Genomic DNA, 23,000 nt, shown 5'->3' with positions numbered 1-23,000 from the left:
AAATGAAAATTAACTATAATGGTAGAGACTGACTAGATGTCTTGTGTCATGGCTCAGAGTCCATATTTCCCATAGGTGTAAGATACAAAACTTCTTTATTGCTCGATTTCCCCCTTGACTAAAATGCTTTTTCTTGACTTGAGAGGAAAGATTCAGCTGCCTAAGCGAGACTGTGAGCACCTTCCCCACATGGTGGATATTTCAGACCAAGAAAAGAGTGGGAGGACTTCAAATATGAGGCCCTCTGGCAGTGATGACTCTTTCCAGGTTTGGAAGACTGTCAAGACAATGTTTAGTGTGGTCAGTGCTAGGGAAAGACGATACTTCAGCGGAGTTCTGGCCTCTGTTATAGCACCCATGAGTTTTTATAATTTGTATGTGTGTTTAGTTTAGACTCAGGGTGATGGATACTGAACGCAGAGTGTGTATCCCTTTGGTATTAGGGTGTACGTATCTACAAGAAACAAGGATTGCTTTAGGTTTTCCCTCTCACTTGATACTGAATAGTACCTCCCAGAACTTCTAGTTTTAAAATGACGGTTGCATTTAAATGCAGAAAACACTCAAAATGTTATCGGAATCCAGTGTTCTGGTCTATTTACACTTCTGTTAAAAAAATACATGAATAACTGTCACAGTTATGCCTGTTTGCAGCCTGCTGACATTGAGCAAGTTTTGTGTAATACTCAGGTATATATCCAGTGTAATATCTGAGCAAGTAGGACGCCCCAAGCCAGAAAAAGGACTCATTAAAACAGGCCAAAAACCAGATTTCTCCAAAAGTAGATTAAAAAAATGTCTACCAGAGGGTGACTCATATAGTATTATAAAATTATAAAATGAGTGTACCATTTTGTGCCTTTTTAAATATGACCTTTTCTTGTCTTTGTGAGGGCTCAGTGATGCTGGCAGAATCCTTTGGGCTTTGCCCTTATGCAGTTGGAAATTTGGAAAGTTGGAATTTGGAATTGTCCTACAAAACCCCAACTGCTAGTTGGTTTCTGGAAGTCTTGGGCTTTTTCTTTTCAATGTTGTGGTGTCTGACATGAGAAGCTCTGAAAGTAGATGATTTGGGGAAAGTATATAAAGTCAGATACAGTGTATAAGTAAAATTGTGAAAGTGTGATATGTGTTGCCCAGAGATATGTTTACTATTCTGAATATAAAAGGGCATCTTTTTGACTGATGGCAATCACCTTACGTCAAAGGATTGTACTGTAATGGCATGTATTTAAACTACCTGAGAATTTGTCCAGAGTTTTCAGAAGATTAATTGCTATGTACATTGGCTCCTAAGGGAACACACTGCTAACGCCCATTATGCACCTCATAGTCTAGCTTGGCCTCCAGCTGACGAGATTGAAATGGTTCATTAAACTGCTGCCTTTTAGTCTGCCCTCTGATCTCTACAGTAAATATTAACAGTGAGGGTTTTTTCTTCTTTTTCCTGCCTCTTACCAAATTCTCTCCTGTTTTCAGGAAGAAAAAGGACCTGGAAGCAAGTGAGACTCCAGCACCAACTCATGAGATTATGATTGTTGAGCAGCCAGAGCTATTCTCCTTCATCATTTTCTTCTGGGTGCTGGTCTACTGCCTTTTACTCCTTCCACAGCTTCTTAACAACAAAGTTTGATCTCTGCGAGGTGTGGAAAAATAAAGGACGGTGGCTGGATTGCTTTCTGTATCTGCATATGAATATGTTCCTTCAGGTGAAGCACAAACAGAAATGTAGGACCTGGTATTTGTGTTTATTATCAGGTTGTCCTCAATTCCTCTACTGTTGTGCTATGACAGTGTCTAAGCACATTTTATATTATGATAATTGTGTAAATATATATAAAAATGACCTGATTTAGTAGACGCCATTTTGTACATTTGTGCCTTGCTTTATAAGATGCTAAATAAAACCAGATAATTATCAGTAGAAATATGAACAATTCAGAGCTCTAGTCTTCAAAAATTATTCTTCTGGCTTCATTTACTTATGTAGGGCCTGACCATTGTGGAAGAGGGGTGCTGTTGACTTGCCCATGAATCTGGCCCACCTGCAAGGCAAGGCTAGAAATGCTTTTTCACATTTTCCATGGAATTCTTTGAGAGAGCTGGAGGCAGAGCAGAGCTGCAGGTGGTGGAACATGCTGACCCCAGGAATTGATTACAATTCCAATGGCAATCCAGTGGAGCAAAAAAATCAGGTTGAGGAGTTTGTTTTTTTAGGATTTAAATGCATTTTTATCTTGCACCTTTTGTTATGTTTAATTTGCAGGAATAAATTGGGTGTGGAGAAGTGTGAAGAATATACATGCTAGCTGCTCCTTAGGAGGGATCATATGGGAAATCTTAGCCCAGAAACTTCTGTAGAGAATACCTGAAGAAATACACTTTTTGTGCGTTACTGATGGTGGCATCTTTGAAAAGACGTTCAAGAAGCTTAATAATTTTATGAGGAACAGATACCATGGTTTTGTTTTGGTTTGTTTTTTTTTTTAAAAAGTACCTCACTGCTTCTGAGATTGCTTCTGCTTCCTTTTCTCTGCTGCCTTTACTTACCAGATCATGTGAAGATTTCTCTTTTTTGAAGATACAAAAAATAATAGGTAACTAAATTTGCTGAGGCTATCGTTAAGGCACAAGTGCATGGTAAAAGGATTAGAAATATCCTTTAAGTGCCCAAATCAATAGAGAAAGAAATGACAGATGTAAAACTAGATACAGAGAAACATCGACAGCTGGTATTGACTTTCTTGTGTAACTGAAGAGACTCCTGTGGCTTGTCCATAGATACAGTTGAGCCACTCCTGCATCTTGTAATTTCTGTCCACATCAGTGATCACTTTAAGATATTTGATTTAGGATTTTTGCCAGAGAAGTTGTACCTGTGCATTACAGAACAAGAGAGAAGTCTTTAAATTCAATTTAATAGCAGTAACTTTTCTCTGTGTGACTTTTAGTGAAGTCACTATTTTTCATCAGCACAATTTTAGTTTCATAGTATGCTTTATAAGACTACGTCGTGTTGCTGCTTCCACCTGAAAATTCGTAAGGTTGACTGCAACATGCTTCATAAAATGAGGGGTTTCATAATTTACATGGAGTGAAAGTTACAATACGTGGCTATGAGTTTTACATATTTTGTTTTAGCATAAGGTGTTTCTCTGCCCTGGCTTAGTTTTCAGCTGAACTAATAGTACCTGGGATCAGGACACATCAGAATATATAGCAATTTATTTGCAGGTATTTAAAACCTGTTTGTAGTCATGTTAGCTGCTAGGGTAATCCTAACCGTCCATCACACTTCATACTTCCTTATAAGCTTTTGTTTCCGTGGGATTTTTCTTCTGAGCTGCAGTTAGAATTCAATAGCAGCAGTGCATGGCAGATCTTAAACACTGAAGATAAAATCCTGAACCTCTTTCAGTCAACAGAAAGCTGAAATCTTTCCTATTCTGTCCTGTCAGCATTGACTAGTGCTGAATTCACCCCATGAACCTAAAAATTAGATCCTTTGTGCTTGATGAGGAACAGATCCAAACTTCCCAACTTAATTCAGTGTAAATCGACATAAGTAAAAAAAATAGTCTTTCATCTTGCTGATGAAAATGTTCAACATTTTGAGTCATCTGACTTTGTGATGCATGAACCTGTTTATGCTTGTTGATGAAGACAGTGATACTTTCTTCCAAAAGAAAACCTATATTAGAATTTTTGAAGATGCTTTCTTGAAGTAGACTAAAAATATAAAACTTAATACAAGAAACTTTATATCCTTATCCTGAAAATCAGTGAATACGTGGCTGGGGCATGGCAGCTATTTAATACTAGCAAGTAGCAATGTACTTTAGTTTGGAGCAAGTGTTGACAGCTCTTCATTATGTGCAACTCTTCAGAGGCTCCTTTGGTTTATGACAACTTTTTCTGAGCCTTTGTATCATACTCTCTGGTTCTTCCATGTTTCTTAGTCTTCAGCAGAGATTATCTGTAGCTGGATTACAGTCTCTTCATAGAATTTTACACCTATCAAAGTTCAAAGAAATAAAGCTTCCTTTCCTTCTTATCTCCTTCCTCCTAATAAAATTAAACAGAATGAGGAGGTCTTTGGATGTCTCATCTGAACAACTGTCATCCATAAAGAATGGAAAAGTGAATGGCAATGCACTGATGCTGGCAATTTCATTACATGGTATTCTTCCAAGAGGGAGAAAAGCCAGAGTTTTCTTTCTTACCTCCCAGTGATGAACGGTGACTGAAACAGTGAAATGAGCAGTTTAAATGTCAAACAGCATCCAGCAATTGTCTTGATCATCTCAGCCAATGTTTAAACTGATGTACACTTTCCAGCCTATCCCATTAAGAAATGGAGATTGTTTTTTCCATGCAAAATAGATGAAAAAATACTAAATTAGTCCATGATACTTGGTATTAAATTGCTTTCCATATTCGGGTTGGTTTGGTTGTGTTTTTGCTATGACAGAAGCAGTGTACCTTACTCAGCCATGTCATGGGTAAGAAGATCCAGGGTAAAGAGTTAAGAGTGATTATACTGGTATGGTCAACTGTGCATGCAAAGAGACTGACCTCTTCAGGAGTTTTGCCTTTACTTGGAACTGCAAAAAATGACATCTGCATAAGCAGCAGCCTCCCCCACTTAAATTGACTTGTAAGCCTGCATCTCTTCTTCCACAGTGCAAGATCCAATCCCTCAATGCAAGTGCCCTATTCTGAAAATATTGCTTGTTGTTAGACTTTGTGTCCTATTCTGCGCTTACAGTCGGAAAACCTGATTGTGAAGCATTCACTATGGCAAAGCCTGTTTTAACTTGCTGGCTACAGAACTGGCTTGAGGTAGTGGAGGTTTTAAAGGCTGGTGGGCAATCTATCATCTATCCATTTTCCAACAGATATGTGCACTGTCTGAATAAGGAAGTTTTTCCTGAATTTTTGTCTGGGATTTTGAAAAATTCTAAGCTTGAACTGACTGCATTTCGTATTTTGATTTAGCAGCAGAATTCAGATACACAAGGGTACCGATCTGTTAAGGCCGTTTCCAAAACCCATTGTTGTTGAGCAAATGTGTGGGTAGCAGAGTATTGTGAAGTGTAAGTGTCAGGAAGGGCTTGAGGATCACTGGATAAAGGATGTTTGGTGTTCACAGAACCACCATTAAAGACTGAGAGACAACTATAATAGGATGGTTCAATGTTATTGTAGTTATGTAACTTAACTGCAAAGTGTTTCACTGTGATTTTATAGAAAGTGCAAGGAAAGATATGCTATTAAAAACAGAACCCCACTAAACATTTACGAGGCAGATGTCTTAGAGTTGAAGAAGTGAGTTAAACAGTCACATAATCTATAAACTGAATTGAATATAGCCTTTGCCAAATTGTAGGAAATCATCAGTGCAAAGATAGGGCAAGCACAAATTACAGTAAAAAATGACAATCACTTTTTAATGCCATGAATATTTTTGATGGATTGAGCTCCAAAATGTATTTTTCTTGAGTTTCTAGATTGTAATGAATGTGTCTACAGAATTTTATGCAAAGCTTGAGAGTTCAGCTGTTTTAAAATGATTTTTTATATAGCAGTAATTATTTTATCTATATATTTAATAGAACTGTAAAACCATTTTAAGAGTACCTGTAAAATTCTATGTATGTGATATGATTATTTATTAATTATGACTCATGAGAATGGACATTAAGCTATGCATCAGTTGTGTCATCCATTTGAAAACTGGAAACTGCAAACAGGAGAAGAGTTTTTATTGAACAGCAGACTTGAAAAACATGGGAAATTATTGAATACCATTGTGTGATTCTTAAAGCTGCATAGCAATATGTCGTTTTGTGATGTTAAACTTTCAGCTAAAGTTGCAAAATATACTGAGTGATTAAGCTACTTTCTTCCATTAAAACTTCCTGAGGCTGAAATTGCTACATGTTTAAATTTGGTGTCTAAACATACTTAAATCCTCTACATCTTCTGGAGACTCTGAGTTTACTCCAGCTCAGTATGACTGTAACTTCTTTATCCAAGTAGTGCTCCATTGAGTTTACAGGGGTACCATGCAATACCCAGTGGGTTTTTTTAGGGTTTTCTGCACCAATCCCCACAGAATCAGAGCTTTAGAAGATTAATTTGGCTAGGCTATGTGGTATCATATTCAGCCATCTAACAAGATAATTAGTTATCATAGTGCATTATCACTTATGCTAGCTTTAAGTACTTGGAGGCCCTTCTTGCCAAGCGCAAACTTGAATGCATCCAGTGATGTGTTCAGTTCCTCTACTTCTGTGGAAGTCAATGCAACACATCTGTGTGCTAAGCACACACTACAGGATCTGGCCCTGAGGGGACTTAAATCCATGTTAATCACATAGGCCAGGAAGTAGCTGAAGCCTATGCATTGCCCTTAGCGCTGGATCCCCTCAAATCCAATGTACACCCACAATGCCACTGACTTCAGTTAACCCCACTGTACACATAGCATTTGTTTGCCTAAATTCTGCAGGATCAACCCTCTCCTTCTTTTAGGAAGTTATCATCTACTTCCATTTTTGATTAAGAGACCAGCAGCAGGGAACAAATGGCTGGAAGACAAGGGTGAGGTTACAGGCTGGAATGTGGCTGTGAAAGTTCCCAAATAGCTACAGCTGAAAGCTCTTACCCTGACAATAGGTTGCCCGCTGTTTTCCATTGAGCTAATAGGTAGTGGATCTGAATGGAGGTAAAAAAACCTTAAGTTTTTGTACTTCCACATTGTGCAGGTTTTTTGTCAGCTAAATAACATCAAATTCTTCCCCTCAGCATACTGCCAATAACACTAATTTACAGCTGCCCAACTTATGATTGTTCACGGTCCAGGTTTGCATCTAAACAGGGCTTGCAGTATGGCTTGTTCCCACCCATGCTGCCCCAAGATTCTGAAGCTATTCATGCAGGAGGATGGGAGGTATATGCACATTAAATGATATGGAAAAGTCATATTCTGCATCGGATAGCTTGCTTACTCTGTCCATCGCTTGACACAACTCTAAAGCTCACAAAGGGTGAAAAATTAACCCTTTTATTTTCAAGTGCCATGTCCATTTCATGGTTATCTTAACTGAAACTGTAGAACATCAAAGTATTTCTTTCCTCCTCTAAATGTGAGACATGGAAAACTTCCTTCCACCTCAGTGGCACTTTTGATGACTCCTTTCCAGCCGCTGCTACTGCTGATACTGGAATACGAGACCTATGTTATTTTCTCACCATGAGGGGAATGTCTAAGTTTATGTCTCTAGAATATAAAACTGGCCCCTGGGTGATTAATATACTTCTCTCTTCATGAAAAGGTTAGAAGGGGCAATAAGAATAATTACTTTTACCTTGGTGAGAAATACTAAAACCTACCATTCCAAGAAAGGCTAGATCCTGGCCTTCACTGCTGTGTTCAGGTCAGGTAATATTTTATTCCGAAAGTAGTTTCATTGCTTTCACTGGGCCTTCCTGGAATCTCTTTGATTCACGGAATAGATTTGCTCTGTGTCCAAGGACCGATTCATACAGGGGGTCCTGATCCACGGCCATTATTAGACTGTAACAGAAAATCACCAGTGTTTAGTTAGAAATGACTGGTCTGATTTAAATCACATAGCTTTCAAATTATATGCTGCTTATTTTTTGAGAGAACTAATGCAGTCATTTTTTAATGCCAAACAACTTACACAAGTCAAATAAGTCTATTTTTATGGTAATAAAAAAAATTCAACTTCTGCTTTTGTCTTGAACAAAACAAAACATATTTTAGTAGGCATACCACTTTTGCTATTGTATTCTTCTGTGTAAAAAGCTGAAGAAACTGTTTTACCCTTCTTGTTAAAGTTCTCCAGTTTAACATGTAATCTGTAAAGTGCTGGTTTGCTAAAGAGTTAGTGAGGAACTTTTAAGCTGAAGAAATAATTTGTAAGTAAGGAATATAATATTTAAAATACATGTTTCTCTTTGGCAAGTGGTGAGGAATGATGCTTATTTAATTAAGAACAAATGCTGAGTGGTATCAAAAGATATACTGAAGGAGATGCATTTTTGTGTACTTTCAAATACATTTCTTCTGAATGCTTTCAATCAGTGCTTTGTATTGAATGTTTGCACTTGTTGCTCAAAGCTAATTTTTGTGAGACAGAAATATATTCTTGTGTATAGTTAGTACACTAGAAAAGAAAATGTTTTCAGAAACTGTTACGCTGTAATAAGAATAGTATTTACTAGCAAATAGTTCCGCTTTATTTTATAAAATCTCCGATTTTGAAATAAATGGACAGGCTTCCTGTATATAATCTGTGGGTTTGTCCTTTTCCTCCCGAGAAAATATCTTCAAAGATCTCAGTTCAGGAGAGATCACCATTGTGTTCTTATTTTATTTATTTATTCATTATTATCATTATTTTATGTAATTTATATATTATATATTTATATTATATATAATATAAAAATTATTATACATTACTTTTATGTATTCATTCATTTTCATGTCCAGAAATGATATTCACTTTTTAGCAGGGAATACCTCAGTAAACAGAGCAAATTCATAAAATGCATTGTTTTCCCACGTACCCAAAAAGGTACTTTTAATTTTAGAGGAAGAATCTAAATCTAGTCAACAAACAGAATGAACTTTAATTTTGTATAAATGTGAAGACTTAGTAATTATTAATGCATAGAAAATGGCATTATAAAGGCAAGCCATGGGAAAGCTTACCAGAACAGTTGTGCTGAATTACATACTGTTCTTACAGTTCAGTTTATCTGGGCTGTCTCTATGTAAATGTTTAGGCTTGTGGATTAGTAGATTATGAGGTGCAGTACTGATTCACATTTACTATGTTCCTACACCTTAATTCCCTTTGCAGTATATGAGAAAAGGACAACAAAATACAACAGAGATGCAATACAGTTCAGAATCAGTCCCATGATCTGTCTCCTGAAACAGATATCTGAACTGGACAAACACAGAGAAAGGAAATATATGGGGAATGGCGGAGGAGTGCTTCTTCTCTAATTAAAGTTTGGTGAGTCTCATGCTTCAGGAATCGTAAACATTCCTCTGTTCCTTCTACAAAATCAAATGTGCTTCTCGCCACCCCTGCCGTAGCTGGTACCTGTCTATCGGACCATCCTCCCACACACCTAATGCTTGTAGGTAATAAGAGAATATTCATAACGCTGTTGAGAATTCGGGATATTTGATAAGTCAGTCCTGTTAGCAGTGCTCCCTTCATTACCATAACTTTAAAATCTCTAGATACAATTTGAGGCCAGTAGCTGTTATTGGTGTCATGAATGATGCTTAAGTGGAGAATAAAAAGTTTGTGATTTTTTTTTAGTGGGGTTATTTTTTTGCAACTGACACTGTGGTTACGACTTTGCAAGTGGACTGGGGGTGGTGGTGGTGAAGTTCAAATATACAAGATGGGTCAGCTCAGAGTAAGTTTTTACAAGAGTATGGGATCCAAACTTTAGTTCAAACACAAACACAGTAATAGGAATTGTTGGACTTGATTTCTTTTCACTGCTCTGGGGTAAAAGTAATTCTGACAGAAATGGCAAAAATAATCTCCCTTATTGTTGCTGTGTAAACACAATTTTTGTAGCTTAAAGAAGATGCAAGTGTAGCATAGGAAACATACCCATCTGGATCATGGCAGCAACAAAGACAAGCACCGGGTTCATTTCAGGTAAGGAACCATACGCAAGTATACATACCAAGTATGCACACTTTGGTTGTGTAGGAGCCCAGACCTCCTGAGGACAACCTGTGGACATCATGCATATATTCTGGTTGCTAGTGTACACTGAAACCTTTGTTCTCTCTTCAGTGCTTATTTTACCTGCTTGGTAAACAGAAGCCAGCAGGGGCAGGAGTACCTTCAAATTGCTGGGCAGATGTAACAAAACCTTAGACTGGAGCTGTGATTTCTATTAAGACACTAATATACAGCAATAACCTTTTCTTGAGTTGCCATTTCTATTGATATTACAAGGATTATTTCCAAGACAGGTAATTGCAATAATTTATGAAATGCCTTCTAGTGGCTAACTCCGTTCCTTGGTTAGATGGTACCACCGGCAGTTCTCTGTCCTTGCCAAACTGTACACTTTACCTTGGAGTATCATGTAATATATGATCAAAGCAAAATGTATAGCTCCATCTGCTGTAAATACTATGAAATTATTATTTTTGCATTACTTTTTTTATGGCTGATCTGCACCCTGGGGAACTGATTTATCACTTTGCTGATACGTATTTTCTGCATGTTAGCAAGAATCGGCATAAATGCAGCCGCCAAGTACATTTATACATTGCAAAGTGGTATTTTGCAGTGCTCAGGCAAAAAGAAGCACAAAAAAGTTTGTATTTCGAGGACATCAGGAACTTTTGTTAATTATTGTATGATAGATCTTTTCTACTGTGTCATTGCAGCTGCTTGTGAAATGCAGAAATTACATGCCTTGCTTAAGTCAGTGATGGATGAGAAGAGATTCCCAGTTACGCTTCTGCTAAGCGATGGCTTTCCACAATCAGGAACAGCAACTTTTTTTTTAGGCAGTAGTCATCAATGCTGAGTCCCTGCACAGGAAGAGTGAACGAGTTGATATCCCATTTTTTATACTGATATAAAAAGGTAGACCAGCAGTTTAAAGAGGTCCAAAACCACACTAAAGCAGTTAAAAATACTGAAGTTTCTCTTCACTAGGGAAAACATCCTGATTTAGAGTTATGCAGTCCGGGTCACTGAAGTGCGAAAGCACACCAAAAAATTTTTTTAAATAGCATCTTACGGGGGAACAAAAAGTTTGTGCAACCTAACACCTTTTTAAAATATCTGCTCCAGTTTTAGCAATGGACTCTGTTCAAAATAGGTTCTTTCTTTCTTTCTTCCAACTTCCTTCTCCGTAATCATACCTGCAGCTTTTTCTCATAATATATTGAAGATGTTATTATGAGCACTGCAGTTCAAAATGTTTGCAATTGTTCTTTTCTGCAGTGATTCACAGCTATGAACTGAAAAACCTGGTAGCCAGACTAGGGGCCATTTAAGAGGAAAGTCTCAAGCTAAATTTTCTCAAGTGGGGTGCAGAATAAACACATCCTTTCTTCATCAGAAACTTGTATGCAACACTTCAGCCCATATTTTCTCAGTAACTGCCAGCTTGTTTCAAAGTGCATTATTGAAATAGTGTGTGACGCAATAACAAAATAGCATCATGGCTGGTATCAACAGGAAGGAACAACAGAGGTCACCATTGTCTCGTGGGAAGGAATCTCCTCAGAGTCCATTTTAGAACCTGATTGAGACGCATAGAGCCAGAAAGCACAAAGCCTGGTTTGTGATTACACAGTTCTATAGCATGAACAAAGACAATTACTTGTGACACAGTGATTTTTTTATTTTAAATTGCAATTTTCCTCTTTTCCAACCCAAACACAATTTTTTCTTAATCTTACCCAACAGGAAAAAAACAGACACCCCCCCCCCCCAATCCCTTACTGATATGACTTTTTTAAAAGGGGAAGGGAGATAAATGTCTCTGCTTTCTGTTGTCTTACAAGTTATCCCAGAGAGTAAAACATCAGTATTTCCAGTAGTAAAGATATCGGGAAAGCTGTAATTTGGTACATTATTACTTATTCTGTTTTGGATTTTAATTAGTTGGGCTATTCTATTCTTTTCGTCCAACAGCCTGTTTGCTTTGGCTTTATGGTTGGCTGTGTGGTTTTTACCAAACATTGACTGCCTAGCAGTGCCAATATGTGGATTTTTTTTTAGAGTTGTGTAACACATAGATGACTTCATCTTACTTGTCTTTAAAAATCTTTGTAAGAAATTTGTGAAATCAACATAAAAGTAAATTTTTTATTTGGGCTTAAACTCTGAAGGTTAGCTGTCATTATACAAGCATATGACATAAAATATCCATTTCTTACAAAGGACAGAGGATAGTGGTGACAGAATAATAAAGGAATAGCACAAATTTTATCCTAACTGTGCTTTAAATCAAAAACGCCTGTCAGCAGGCAGGCTCAAGGAGGAAGTAGCTGTGAAGAAAGCCACCCTTTTCTTTATATGAAAATAACTTCCAGAATTCTCCTGGCATTCATGTATTTTGTTTTCTGTGTTTTAAGTATTCTGCTTGCCTTCTCTTTGAACCTACTTGAATTGGATAAAATTCATTATTTAATCATGGCCCGCAGAGGATTAAGGAGGGTTTCTTTCTGCTCTATTTTACGTTAGAAATAATCAAGAATGCCAATTTCCTTCGGTACTTCAGCTAAAATTGGAAAAATAGACCCATATGTTCTGACGGCTCCCACTGGATAAGACTGAACAGCTGCTCCTCTTCCTAAGCTTTTGTCATGGGATATAATTATTCTTCCATCCATAAAAAACAGAAGGATGCCCCTTCGATGCTATGAAAATACCTAATAATGTAATATTTAACAACATGGGCATTACAGAAGATGTGCTCTAAATAGCAAGGGGTTTGAGCCAAGAAAACACTTAATTTTATAATACGCTATGTGTCTATATCACTTTGAATGTTCACTTTGAGTCTATATATCACTTTGAATATCACTCTGAGTCTATATCACATTATCTGAAATAATTTCACTAAGGTTGGTTTAAATGAACCTTAGAGTGTTCTAGTTAGCTTTATCTTCTCATACTGATTTTGTAGGCACAGTTATATTAAGGAAGATGGTAAGGCCCTGATAGAGTACAGATGGAATGAGGGAGGCTGGACATCCAGTGACAGATCTTCTGTTGCATACACATAGCCTTCAGCACAACTTAAAAGGGGAGCGGCTGGCCAGAAGTGGCTTTGCATTGCATTTATGGTCTTCATTAGGCAACAAGGATGATCTCCAGTCCTTGTGTTAGGTATATGTGATCTTTGGAGACTCCTAACTTGGTCACCCGGCCTAACACAAGCGTAACTGGCGCTGTACCTGCGCACCCGACGTCTTGCAGGGTTTTGCAACAGGGCAAACAGGATCAGCGAAATACAGCACACAACCAAATCCATCCACCGTGGAAAGGAGGTGCTAGGGGGAGGCAGAATGGGGCCAGCAATGTATATTTACATTATTTAACAATTTTCTTCCACAAGAATGACCACATTGCCCACATGTGGCTAATATCTTTAAATTTTTGGTGTGGTGATTTGTATGAGCAGTCAGTCCATAGATCTGACCACTCATTAGCACTATAGGTAAGCCTGTTCTTCTGAGCTTTAAGTGTGTGTATCCCATCAAGTTGGTAAATTATGGTAAAATATAGTATTTTTTTTCTTGCACAAAAAGTAAGAAAACTACTGAAAAGTAATAGGGCTTTTGGACATGTGTGAGTGAAGGACAGGAAGGAAGTGTTCAGCTTGAAAACTGAATTGTGCATTTACCAGTTAAAGTGACACCAAAGCAAACTGTGGTCCCCAACAGTAAAGATTTTCACCACTTATGTCCATCTTTTGGCACAGTTCTTTTTCCCATGATCAGAAAAAAACCCACAACCAAACCAACCCACAACCAAACCCTTTTTTGTTGGTCAGGAATTTAATTTCTCCATAATGTAAATGAAACCCTGAGAAAACGGGCATCAAGGTAAAAAGGATGAGCTATTAACACCATGGAGAGTTACAGGATAATCTTACAGCTAAACATTGACGCTGACAAACATTCACGGACATTGCAGAAGATGAGCACAATGTGTTGAAGAACAGGTAGGGTGATTTCAGCCAGACACAGCTTTTTCATGGTCACTTCCAGACACAGCTCTTCAGGAGTGAAGCAGCAATTTTGTGTTCCGCCGCTATTGTAATTGATGACTAGACAGTCAGCAGGACAATTCCTCTCTGGTTCCATAAAGCTGCCATTTATTTGGGGATGTGACCAGATGTGAGCGTGATGTGATTATTGCATTTCAGCTCTCTGATGATCCATCAGGACTTACCCCAGGCCAAGGGACTTTCAAACTCCAAATTCGAATTTACAAGAGTTACCCGTTTCATTACTGCCCTAAGTATCTACCTGATCCAGGCTGTGGCTATGGATCCGAGTCATGCAGTAATCAAGCCTGGAAGTTTGCTTATTAGCTACATCTCTGTGAGGAAGGTTCCATATACTTACCAGTCACAAAGAGACCAGTGTTGGCAGGCGATGGCATGGGAGGTGGGAATGAGGGTATTAAAATTAACTGAGATTAGAATTAAAATAAACTGTAAGGTAGCTCCAAACACGCTAATTCTCGTAAACTGATCCACTCCATTCCTATGTCCTACCTTAGTGACCAGTTACTCACACTTAAAACTGAACCTTCTCCTCCATCAGGCAACGTATGGCAGTCTTGTTGTGCTACAGCCCAGTTTAGGTAGATAGTTTGTTCAGAGCTTTTTCATTGTCTTATGTTTCCCCCCAGTTTTCTGAGGACACAGCTTCCAGATTTTTATGTCAATTGTAATGAAAATAAAAGCTGGAAAACAGCAGCATGTGAGGCACAAGAGAAATTGTGTTCCCATCTTTCAGCACTATACATTTCCCTTCAGTTCTTCACCTGTGTTGAAGGGTTTTGATGGTGGAAAAGAGTTACCCTACATCGGCTGTTTAATCCAAGAAATTTCAGGGCGCTTTTAAAAAAACTTAGTAGTAGCTAGTAACATCACTCAAGCAAGGGATTGTTGACAAGAAACTGGAGTGAGACCAGTGGTCCAGCTGGTCAACAATCTGCCTTAAGCAATGGCAAAAGAAGATGCTGCTTGGGGAGTACACATAAACCCCATCACTTCCAGTGGTCCCTTCTTCCACCTTCTGGACCTAGCACCAGCAAGGGCTTAGGGCACCAGCTCCCTGGTGGAAAAGCAGCACTTTGCCTTTGGCAGGAAGGCCGCTCCTCGTGGAAATGACGGTCTGAGCGTACGGAAAGGCGGGATTTCGCTACACAGCGATGATAGAGCTCAGCGCCGCTCTGCCCAGAGACTGGTCGAACTCACCCAGCACTCCCTATTGCCAAAGGGATCGCCTTTCCCCCAGGGCTGGCCTAGAGCCGTACGATAGGACAACCCCATTCCCTCAGATCCGTCTCTCCGTGACCGGTCCTGCCTCAAAGGGAAGACCGGTGCCCTGGAGCCCGCCCCGGCAGCTGCACACCCCCACGGCTCTCGCCGGCCTACCCCCAAGATGGCGGGTGCCGCCCACGCCTCAGCGCTGTCGCCCGCCGCCTCCCGCGCGCGCGAGACCCGCCCAAGCGCGTGCGCGGGGGGGGAGGGTCGGGGGCCGAGAGCCTCCCAGTCCTCCGGCGGGGGGAGGGGAGCGCGCACACACGTGAGCCCCTGGACCACCCGGCGGCTCCCCAGCAGTTGCTGTATCCCGCTACCGCATTGGCTGTCTGGTGAACCTTTCACCTTTTACCCGGCTCTCGCCGCCAATCGCCTGGCTCCTTTCATAGCGTGGGGATGTGGAGCGTGTGAGCTGCGCAAGGTGGAATTCTCGGAGCGGGCTTGCGTTGCGGACGTTGGGCGGCCCCCGTTGGTATGGGCGGGGGGGTGGGGGAGGTACTCCGTTTGCGTAGGGCCGGCAGCGCAGGGGGAAGGGGGGGGGGGAGGAGGCGGAGGCTGTCCCGGGCCCAGGTGAATGGAGGAACCTGACAGTTGGGGGGAGTGAGGCGGCGGCGGCGGGGAAATGGCGGCGGCAGCGGCAGCAGCAGCACAATGAGACGCGGCCTGTAGTGGGGGAAGCGCCAGGCTGGGTCCCGTCCGAGCAGGTAGGAGATGGCGGCCCAGGCGCGCCTGCCCCTCGCCCCGGGAGCTGCATGGCGGCCAAGCACGGGTGTCGGAGCCCACCGCCTGCGCCGGCCTGAGCTCCCGCAGCCCCGGCGCCGCCGCCGAGCGGGGTGGGATGGCGGCGGGAGCACCCTCCCGCCCTCCCACCGCCGGGGCCCGATTAGGTCTGCCCCGCCTCCGTCCCAGTGGCCGTCCCTGTCCCCGCGGGGCCCCGCCGGTCTCGGGGCCGCCAGCACCGACCTCCGGGCCCCGGGATCGGCCCCGGCGACTTCCCGCGGGCCCCGACGCCGGCAAGGCCCGGGCCCCGCGTGTGGGGCGGCGGCGGGGGCCGCGCTCCGTCCCCTCTCGGCTTTGTCTCCTCTGGGTCCGCGCCCCCGGGCAGCCGCGCTGGAGGCCTGCGAGGTGGGCGCTCGGAGGGCCTGCGCTCTGCCTCCAGGGCTGGGGCTCTCTGGAGCCCGTCTGCCATGTGGCGATGGGCTTGGGGAAAGCAGTGTAGCGTAGTAAAAGAGCTTCCCCTCGGAAGTGCTCATGTTAAAGGCGGTATAAGAAACTCTTAGCTCTTCTCTTTGCTTTCTTTCTGTCCTCTTTCAGTTTAAATGAAGGCAGGGCATGGGGTGAAAAGACATAGTGGTAGCATAATTGAGGCAGACCTTGTGCTGTGTGGTCTTAAGTTGAAAAACAAAAGGTTATAAAGACAAATACTTTTGCACTGGAGTTTGTTGTTGGGTTAGGTAATCTAAAAAAAGAAACTCGAATGAGTAGAAAATGGATTGTGATACTGACACCTGAAAAAAAAGGGATATTTTTTGTGTATTATCGTTAACTAGAAATTATTGTTTCCAGAAAGTGAATCTCGTAGTGGTTCAGTTCAACTGCTAAAAGTCTGGACGATGTTTGGCACTTCAGATGATAAGTTATGAGTATTTTTGATGTTAAGATTTTGAACTTCAGGTTGCGTGATGGGCTCAAGTGGTGAATGTGTAGGCTGGGAGGTGATTACCACTTTTAGAGAAACAAGACAAAATGGAAAATAAAAACAGAATTGACTTTTCAGACACTCAGTTTATGCTGTGTTATATTAAGTTTTATGCTTTTACTTTTTATAAGCCATTTTGGATGCTCTGTTGAAGTGCAAACTGCATGTGTATGCTTAGTAAGTTGTGTGGTGGTGTTTGTTTTTAACAAGTTGATATAGGCACAAACCAAAATTGATTTCTGTTATGCCATAATTATTCTCCTAAATCCTTCTTTTAAGAGGGTCCTTCCCGTTGCCTGTGTCTACAAGATACGTTGTAGTCTATTTAAAAGCTTTGGAGATGCTACTAGAAGTTTTCAGCTGGAAGATGCTTCTACATGTATAATCATTGTTACTTCGTTATCTATTAATCCGTAGGATTAAAAAATATTTGTATTTATTCAGAAGTGCTGAACTCTGAATTAGCTATGCTGTTCATGAAGGCATCTTGGTGATACACTTCAGTGAAAGTGGCAGCTCAGTACTTGGCAGTCAAAAGGTGAATGCTAGAATTAACAATTAATTGAGAAGAAAATGGCATCAATATGCCACTGTATAAACCCTTTCTGGGGCCATATATTTAATACTAAATGCAGTTTGGGTATTTTCCCTTTATCTCTCTTCTATCTCAAAAAGGTTGTATTCAGCTAAGAGAAAGGTAGATCGAAAATTGAGTAGGGCTTTTCACCCAGGGAAGGAGATACAGATACCAGGGGAAGTATAAGAGACATTATGGAACTTGGAGTCATGAAGAAAGTAGATAGGGAGCTGGGTTTTTTTTGTTTGTTTGTTTCCCCTGTTTTTGAAAGATGTCTATATTCTACAGATTCAAAACAAATGAGATACTCCTTTACACCATGTGTGACTAAAATACCTGGTGCAGCAGTGTATTGGGAATGCCAAAAGTTTACACAAAAGGAAATTGAAACAATTAATTTGTAGGGAAAATCATCAGAGACTATCAAACACAGGAGTGTCTTCTCAGACTCTGCAAACATCAAGGTGACTGACTGGTCAGTGGAAGGTATTTCTGCTTGCCCTGCTCTTGTACTCCTTTGTACATGTCCTCCATTGGTTACTGGTAGAGGGAAGCCAACAAGCTAGAAAGCTATTTTGTCTGACATAATATTATACTAACATTTTTACAGAAGTTACACTTTTTTTTTAGAAATACCTTGATCTTCTGTAGCCTATGAGAAGAAAAAAAGCAGAACCTGCCGTTCAAAAAAAGTCATGGTTTTTGTGTATTCCATAGATGTTTCTCATTTCCCACTTCAAAAATTTCTAAAGTACTTTTCCTGTTTTTCAGAAAAATTAATGGATTGCACAAAGTTGCTTTAGCACAGCTGATTAGAGTCTGAATATCACTACTTCACCCATGTTCACTTTCAGTGTGAACTGACTAAAAGTGCATTGATCTGTAACTGAATGCAAATTACTGGCAAAAACAAATACAAAAACGTGTATCCTTTTTAGAAGAGCAAGGAGCCATTTAGTAAAATGGATATGGTAAACTTGGAGTTGAAAACTCTGATTTCTTTTTGGATAAGCTCTAGAATATAAGTGAGAGCAAGAGTTCAGGAAGATTTTGAAAAGGATTGTAAGCTTTAGGGATGGCGAGCATTATAGTAAGTGCTAAGACTACAGACAGGAGTTTTATTTCAGGGCATAATCTAGTCTCTCAGGCAGCAGGTAGAACATCAAAACATTCTTTGAGATGGGTCGTTCCATTATTCTGTAATTCTCTGTGAGGAAATAGTTTTTTTTTTTTTTCCTCTCATGTAGGTGGTACAAACTAGGGAGTATACTGGGCTTGATAGACTGTTGGCAGAACAGTGAGATGGTTCGTACGCTCTGCTTCCCTCCTGTCCTAATGCCTAGCTGTGTGACCACTGACTATCTGTATCCCATCACCTTCATATGTTCAACAGTAATTTCTTCAGACTGATAGCACAGAAGTTTGATTTTCCCCTCTCTCCCCCCCCAGGAAGTGGCTCCCTTTAAAGGAAGTAAAAGTGTAATTATAATATTGTATAGAACAGGAGCCTCTATATAATTGTGTGCAATATGCTTTTAGAACACTCTACCCTGAAGGCTAAGAATGATTGGAGTAGAGGAGAAAGCGTGATTTTTCTTTACACCATCCAGACATCTTTCTTCATTCTTTAGCCTTTCATGACTTCCATATGTGTCGTGATAAACCAGAAGAGAAGAAGCCTGATATATAGTAAAAACTAAAAGTTCATTTTTCAGCTGAAGTTACTGCAGTCTTTGGTTGGGATTTGAAGTTTTGATGTTCAAACTGTGTTAATCATTTGGGGGGGATGGATGGATGTAGGAATGTCATTAAATTAACCATTCTAAAAGACTTAATCTACAGGACAAAGCAGTGCCCACTTTAATGCATGCCATGATATTATATTAGGTGAACTCTTGGTTTTGGTAGTTCTTGCATGCCTTACCTAGTAATGTCGTAATTTTTCAAGTTTGAATGTTGAGCAGTGTATCTCAAATTCCCTTGTTCTTTCTGCTCTATATCGCAGACTGCATTAGTTAAGTAAATTTTCCATGATGTTTGTCACCTTAAAATTCCTGCAGCTTTTGGAGTCATGAAGCAGAGAACTGAAACCAGTATCAAGGAATTTACTTGCATTATTGCACAGCTGGAGTTGTTGAAATGTCCTTCTCTGGTGGGAAAAGAAGGAAGAGCAATATTCTCCAACTTCTCCTTGCATAAATACTCCTGAATCCGAAAGACTTTAGTACCTCTTGTCATGGCTTTTACTTAAGTGCAACACACTCGTGAATCTGTGATCCTTGTTTTGGTTGGTACAGGTATTACTTTTGGGTCCCTTCTTACCAAGAAAAAAGAACCGAAAGTGTTCTCTCTTGATCCTTGCTAATACATGATCGTATTGTAGAAAAAATTGTTTTGCTGTGCTTTTTTTCTCTTTATGTCCATGGCTCAGTATTTATGCTATGTAAGCTGGCATGATCAGTTTCTGCCCATGTTTTGCATCTTCTATTACTCTTCATAAAGGATTGGTTCCTTTGGGTTTACCAAATAAGCGTGAATTTATATCTGAGATGCAGCGGAGGGGCTGCTGACTTGAGGGATTGGTTGCTGGAAACAGAGGTGGTCAGGTTGGGACTATTTTAGCTGGCATTGGGATTTTTTTTGTTTTGTTTTAAAATGCTCATCAATATCCTTGGGTAGTGGTTTTTTTTGTGTACAAATGAAAAACCAAACCCCTTACTGTTAATTATTAAAACCTCGTTTCCAGTGCCTGTCTCTTCTTTTGGAATCTGATTCCTGATAAATTGTCAAGCCATGTAGCACCCTTTTCCTCAGCAGAGATGCTAATAAGTAGCTGCATAGTGGTAAAAAAAATCAGGTCTCCTTGAAAATTGAAGAATTTAGGATTTTTTTTTTAATCTTTTATTTTTGAAAACTAGTTTGGAGTTTTAGACCTGCCCACTTACTGATAGCATAAATTTCCTTTCCTTAGGAAGTGAGGCAAGTACAGCTTGCTTCTTAAAGTTAATTTGTTTGACTCCATTGAGGTGATTTGGCTATGCAACCATGTCTGGGCTGGCTAGCTTTGCAATTCATGTTTCTCTTCTGTTTGCAAAGTCTGCTTTGTTTCTGATGTAGCTGAAGTTTCTTACAGCTTTCTTGCAACTGTTACTGGCTCTTTATGATTACTTTGCAGTATATTTTCTTGTTCAAGAAGAAATGAACAAAGCTTACCTACCTAAAGGTGAAGTTGCTTTGTAGTTGATAGTAAAAACTTCTAGAGGTCATCTAGTGGTTAGGACACTGTCTAGGATTCAGAAGACCTAACTTCTTTCACTGACTCTTGAGTTTTGGCAAGTTAATTCAGGTATCTCTTTTCACCCTCTCCTTTGAGTTTAACTTCCACGTGCTTAAATCAAAGACAGTTTTCAGATGTTTCTATTCTGCCTCTGTACATGAAGACATTTATATATATTTAAGTTGACTTACTAACTGTGGCTTTATGAATTCATAATGTTCATTGATTATATTTGATCATCTTTAATCAGGATATTAGTGCCTGGGATCAATCTCAAGTAAGACTTAGTTTCTCACTTAAGCTTTGTATTTCTGAGCAGACAAACCTGTCTGCCTTGCTATCTTCATGGTCAATGGCTAGTAGGTTTTTCATTTTGGGAGAAGACATAAAATGAAAGAAAGTGCTTACAATACAAATAAAAGCTTTGGCCTCTCATTTTTTCAGTGACCCACAACCTTTTGCTATCTTTCCACTAAAGTTAAATGCCTATATTGTCAATTTGCTATGTAAAGTTATTAAGAAGTGATATGAGGTCTGTGAAAAATTTTTTGGGGAAAAAAGACATGCACCCCCCCCCCCCCCCCCCCAAGTTACTGAGGATCATTTTTAGTTACTCTTGCTGTCTGACATAGTGCTGTCTTAATGATCTCCAAGACCTTAGAAACCAAATCACTATTGGAGGTGGATAATGGGCATGAAAAAGTACACTACTTCTTAAAAAAAAAAAAAAAAAATTGAACCTCTGCTGTATGTTCTGTGAGTCCCCAGGAAGATGTGTGTGTGTTCTTCATTTATTCTTCTTGCTACTTATACTTTCCTGTTTCTGTGGGGTAAAATAAGAGGAAAATTGACCCTAGGAAAGGAGTAGTTTCTACCAGCGTAGTGAATGGAGTCAGCATGAATGGCAGACTGTAAGAAGAAAGTGACAGAAGCATGTTAGAGCTGTGGGGTTATCCTTCTCTTTCTCACTATTTCTACAGTTATTGTAAGCAAGGTCTGCATTTTCTGTTAGCTTATGCAAATTAAACAATCCCATGGACTGCCTTATAATTTTTTACTACTTGTAAAAAAAGTGTGTGTGTGGGGAAGTTTTTCCTTCATTGTTTCCAAAGAATATTGAACTCTGTCAGCATCAGCCTCCTGAGTTGACTTATTTTGGCACTAAAGAAACATAGCAAGCTGTAATTGGTAGGGCAAGAAAAAGCTGTCTGTATACTTTCAAAGATTATAGATAAAATGTTAAGAAATTTATAGCCAGGTATTCAAATCCATAGATTTATATGCTGAATAGATAAGTTGATTTGTTTACTGTGTAATCAGAAAGACTATGATTTAGTGAAATGTTCCTCTGAAGAAGTGTGGCTATACTATGTTCTAAGGAATTTGTCCTGGGATTTGAGAGCAAAGAGTATGAGCTGTGACAGGTGACAAAGCTCTGGAGGAGGAGGTGTAGGTTTTATGAAGCTAATGGGCAACGTAGGCCTGCATTTTTACCTTGAAGTAGTTCATTGAAAGAGGACTGGGAGAATGCCAAAAACATTTATGAGCTCCCTGGGTCTTTGAAAGACATACAATCGACTTCCAGGAGATGAGTAATTTTCCCTATAGTAGTCTTTGCATAGTTAATGCTCTGCTATGTAGAAGTTGAGAATTGAAACCTGCCTTGATTAATACTGAATTATCTGGAAAATGGTATTCTCTGTGTGTTACCTAAACTGAATAGAAGGTGAGCTTTCAGTGACAAAATTCATGATTTGTTAAAACTGTCTACTGACTGGTTATTATCTTGGTGGATGAGGGTCTACAAGGAATTACTGGATGATTTTAGGGCATGTAGTGACTGGCATAATGATGAAGCAGGTGCTGATTTCTGGCAAGCATTTTTAGTAGCATGCCAATAATGCTACTAATGTATACATTAACTGCCAACTATTAACAGTTGTTAACATCTTTTATCAGTTCATCCTGTTATTGCTGTCTGCTGCCACTAGGTGTTTCCTTTTGCTGCGTTCAATTAGTTTTGGACTATACAGCAAGAAGTTTTGTTTCTGGAATTTTCGGGTTTACTGTCACTAGTGTAACACGGTTCAGCAACAGTTGGCAATAGAGAAGAGAAGGTGGTCTAGTTTTGAGTGACAGTAAAAAACCTCTTGAATCCAATTTGCTTGTTTTCTATAATGTAGGCAGTCTAGTGGCTGTCAAAATGGATGATAGCTGTCTCCTCATGCCAGCTCTAATACTCGTCTGATCCCCGTCAACTACTTAATTCAGCTTGCTGAACCAGCAGAAAACTTGCCTAGGTCAAGAAAAATAAAAAATCACTTGGTTAGTGTGCTGAACTATTTTTC

At 39.9% G+C, this 23,000-nt stretch overlaps 2 protein-coding genes across 8 annotated transcripts in view; both read left to right on the top strand.

Annotated features, from left to right (window-relative positions):
• The window catches only part of CLMN (calmin), a 73,504-nt gene extending 71,208 nt beyond the window's left edge, over nt 1-2,296 (top strand). Inside the window, exon 13 of the mRNA XM_075501542.1 lies at nt 1,480-2,296. Within this exon, the coding sequence (XP_075357657.1) occupies nt 1,480-1,633 (154 nt within the window). The 3' untranslated portion in view covers nt 1,634-2,296. The remainder of the gene's footprint in view (nt 1-1,479) is intronic.
• Nucleotides 2,297-15,424: 13,128 nt separating this feature from the next.
• DICER1 (dicer 1, ribonuclease III) overlaps nt 15,425-23,000 on the top strand; it is a 70,514-nt gene continuing 62,938 nt past the window's right edge. For 3 of the 7 annotated variants that reach the window (XM_075503520.1, XM_075503514.1, XM_075503515.1), the window contains exon 1: nt 15,665-15,803. The gene's annotated coding sequence lies outside the window, so the exon portion shown is untranslated. Of the gene's footprint in view, nt 15,572-15,664; nt 15,804-16,024; nt 16,225-18,146; nt 18,301-19,435; nt 19,673-23,000 lie in introns of those variants that run through there. The other 4 variants (XM_075503517.1, XM_075503519.1, XM_075503516.1 and 1 more) reach the window with 3 other exon arrangements.

This window comes from Mycteria americana, chromosome 5 (genome assembly GCF_035582795.1).
Source record: "Mycteria americana isolate JAX WOST 10 ecotype Jacksonville Zoo and Gardens chromosome 5, USCA_MyAme_1.0, whole genome shotgun sequence".
Taxonomy (NCBI): Eukaryota; Metazoa; Chordata; class Aves; order Ciconiiformes; family Ciconiidae; genus Mycteria; species Mycteria americana.
The sequence above is the reverse complement of the archived record's forward strand: the minus strand, read 5'-3'. Positions and strand labels throughout refer to the sequence as shown.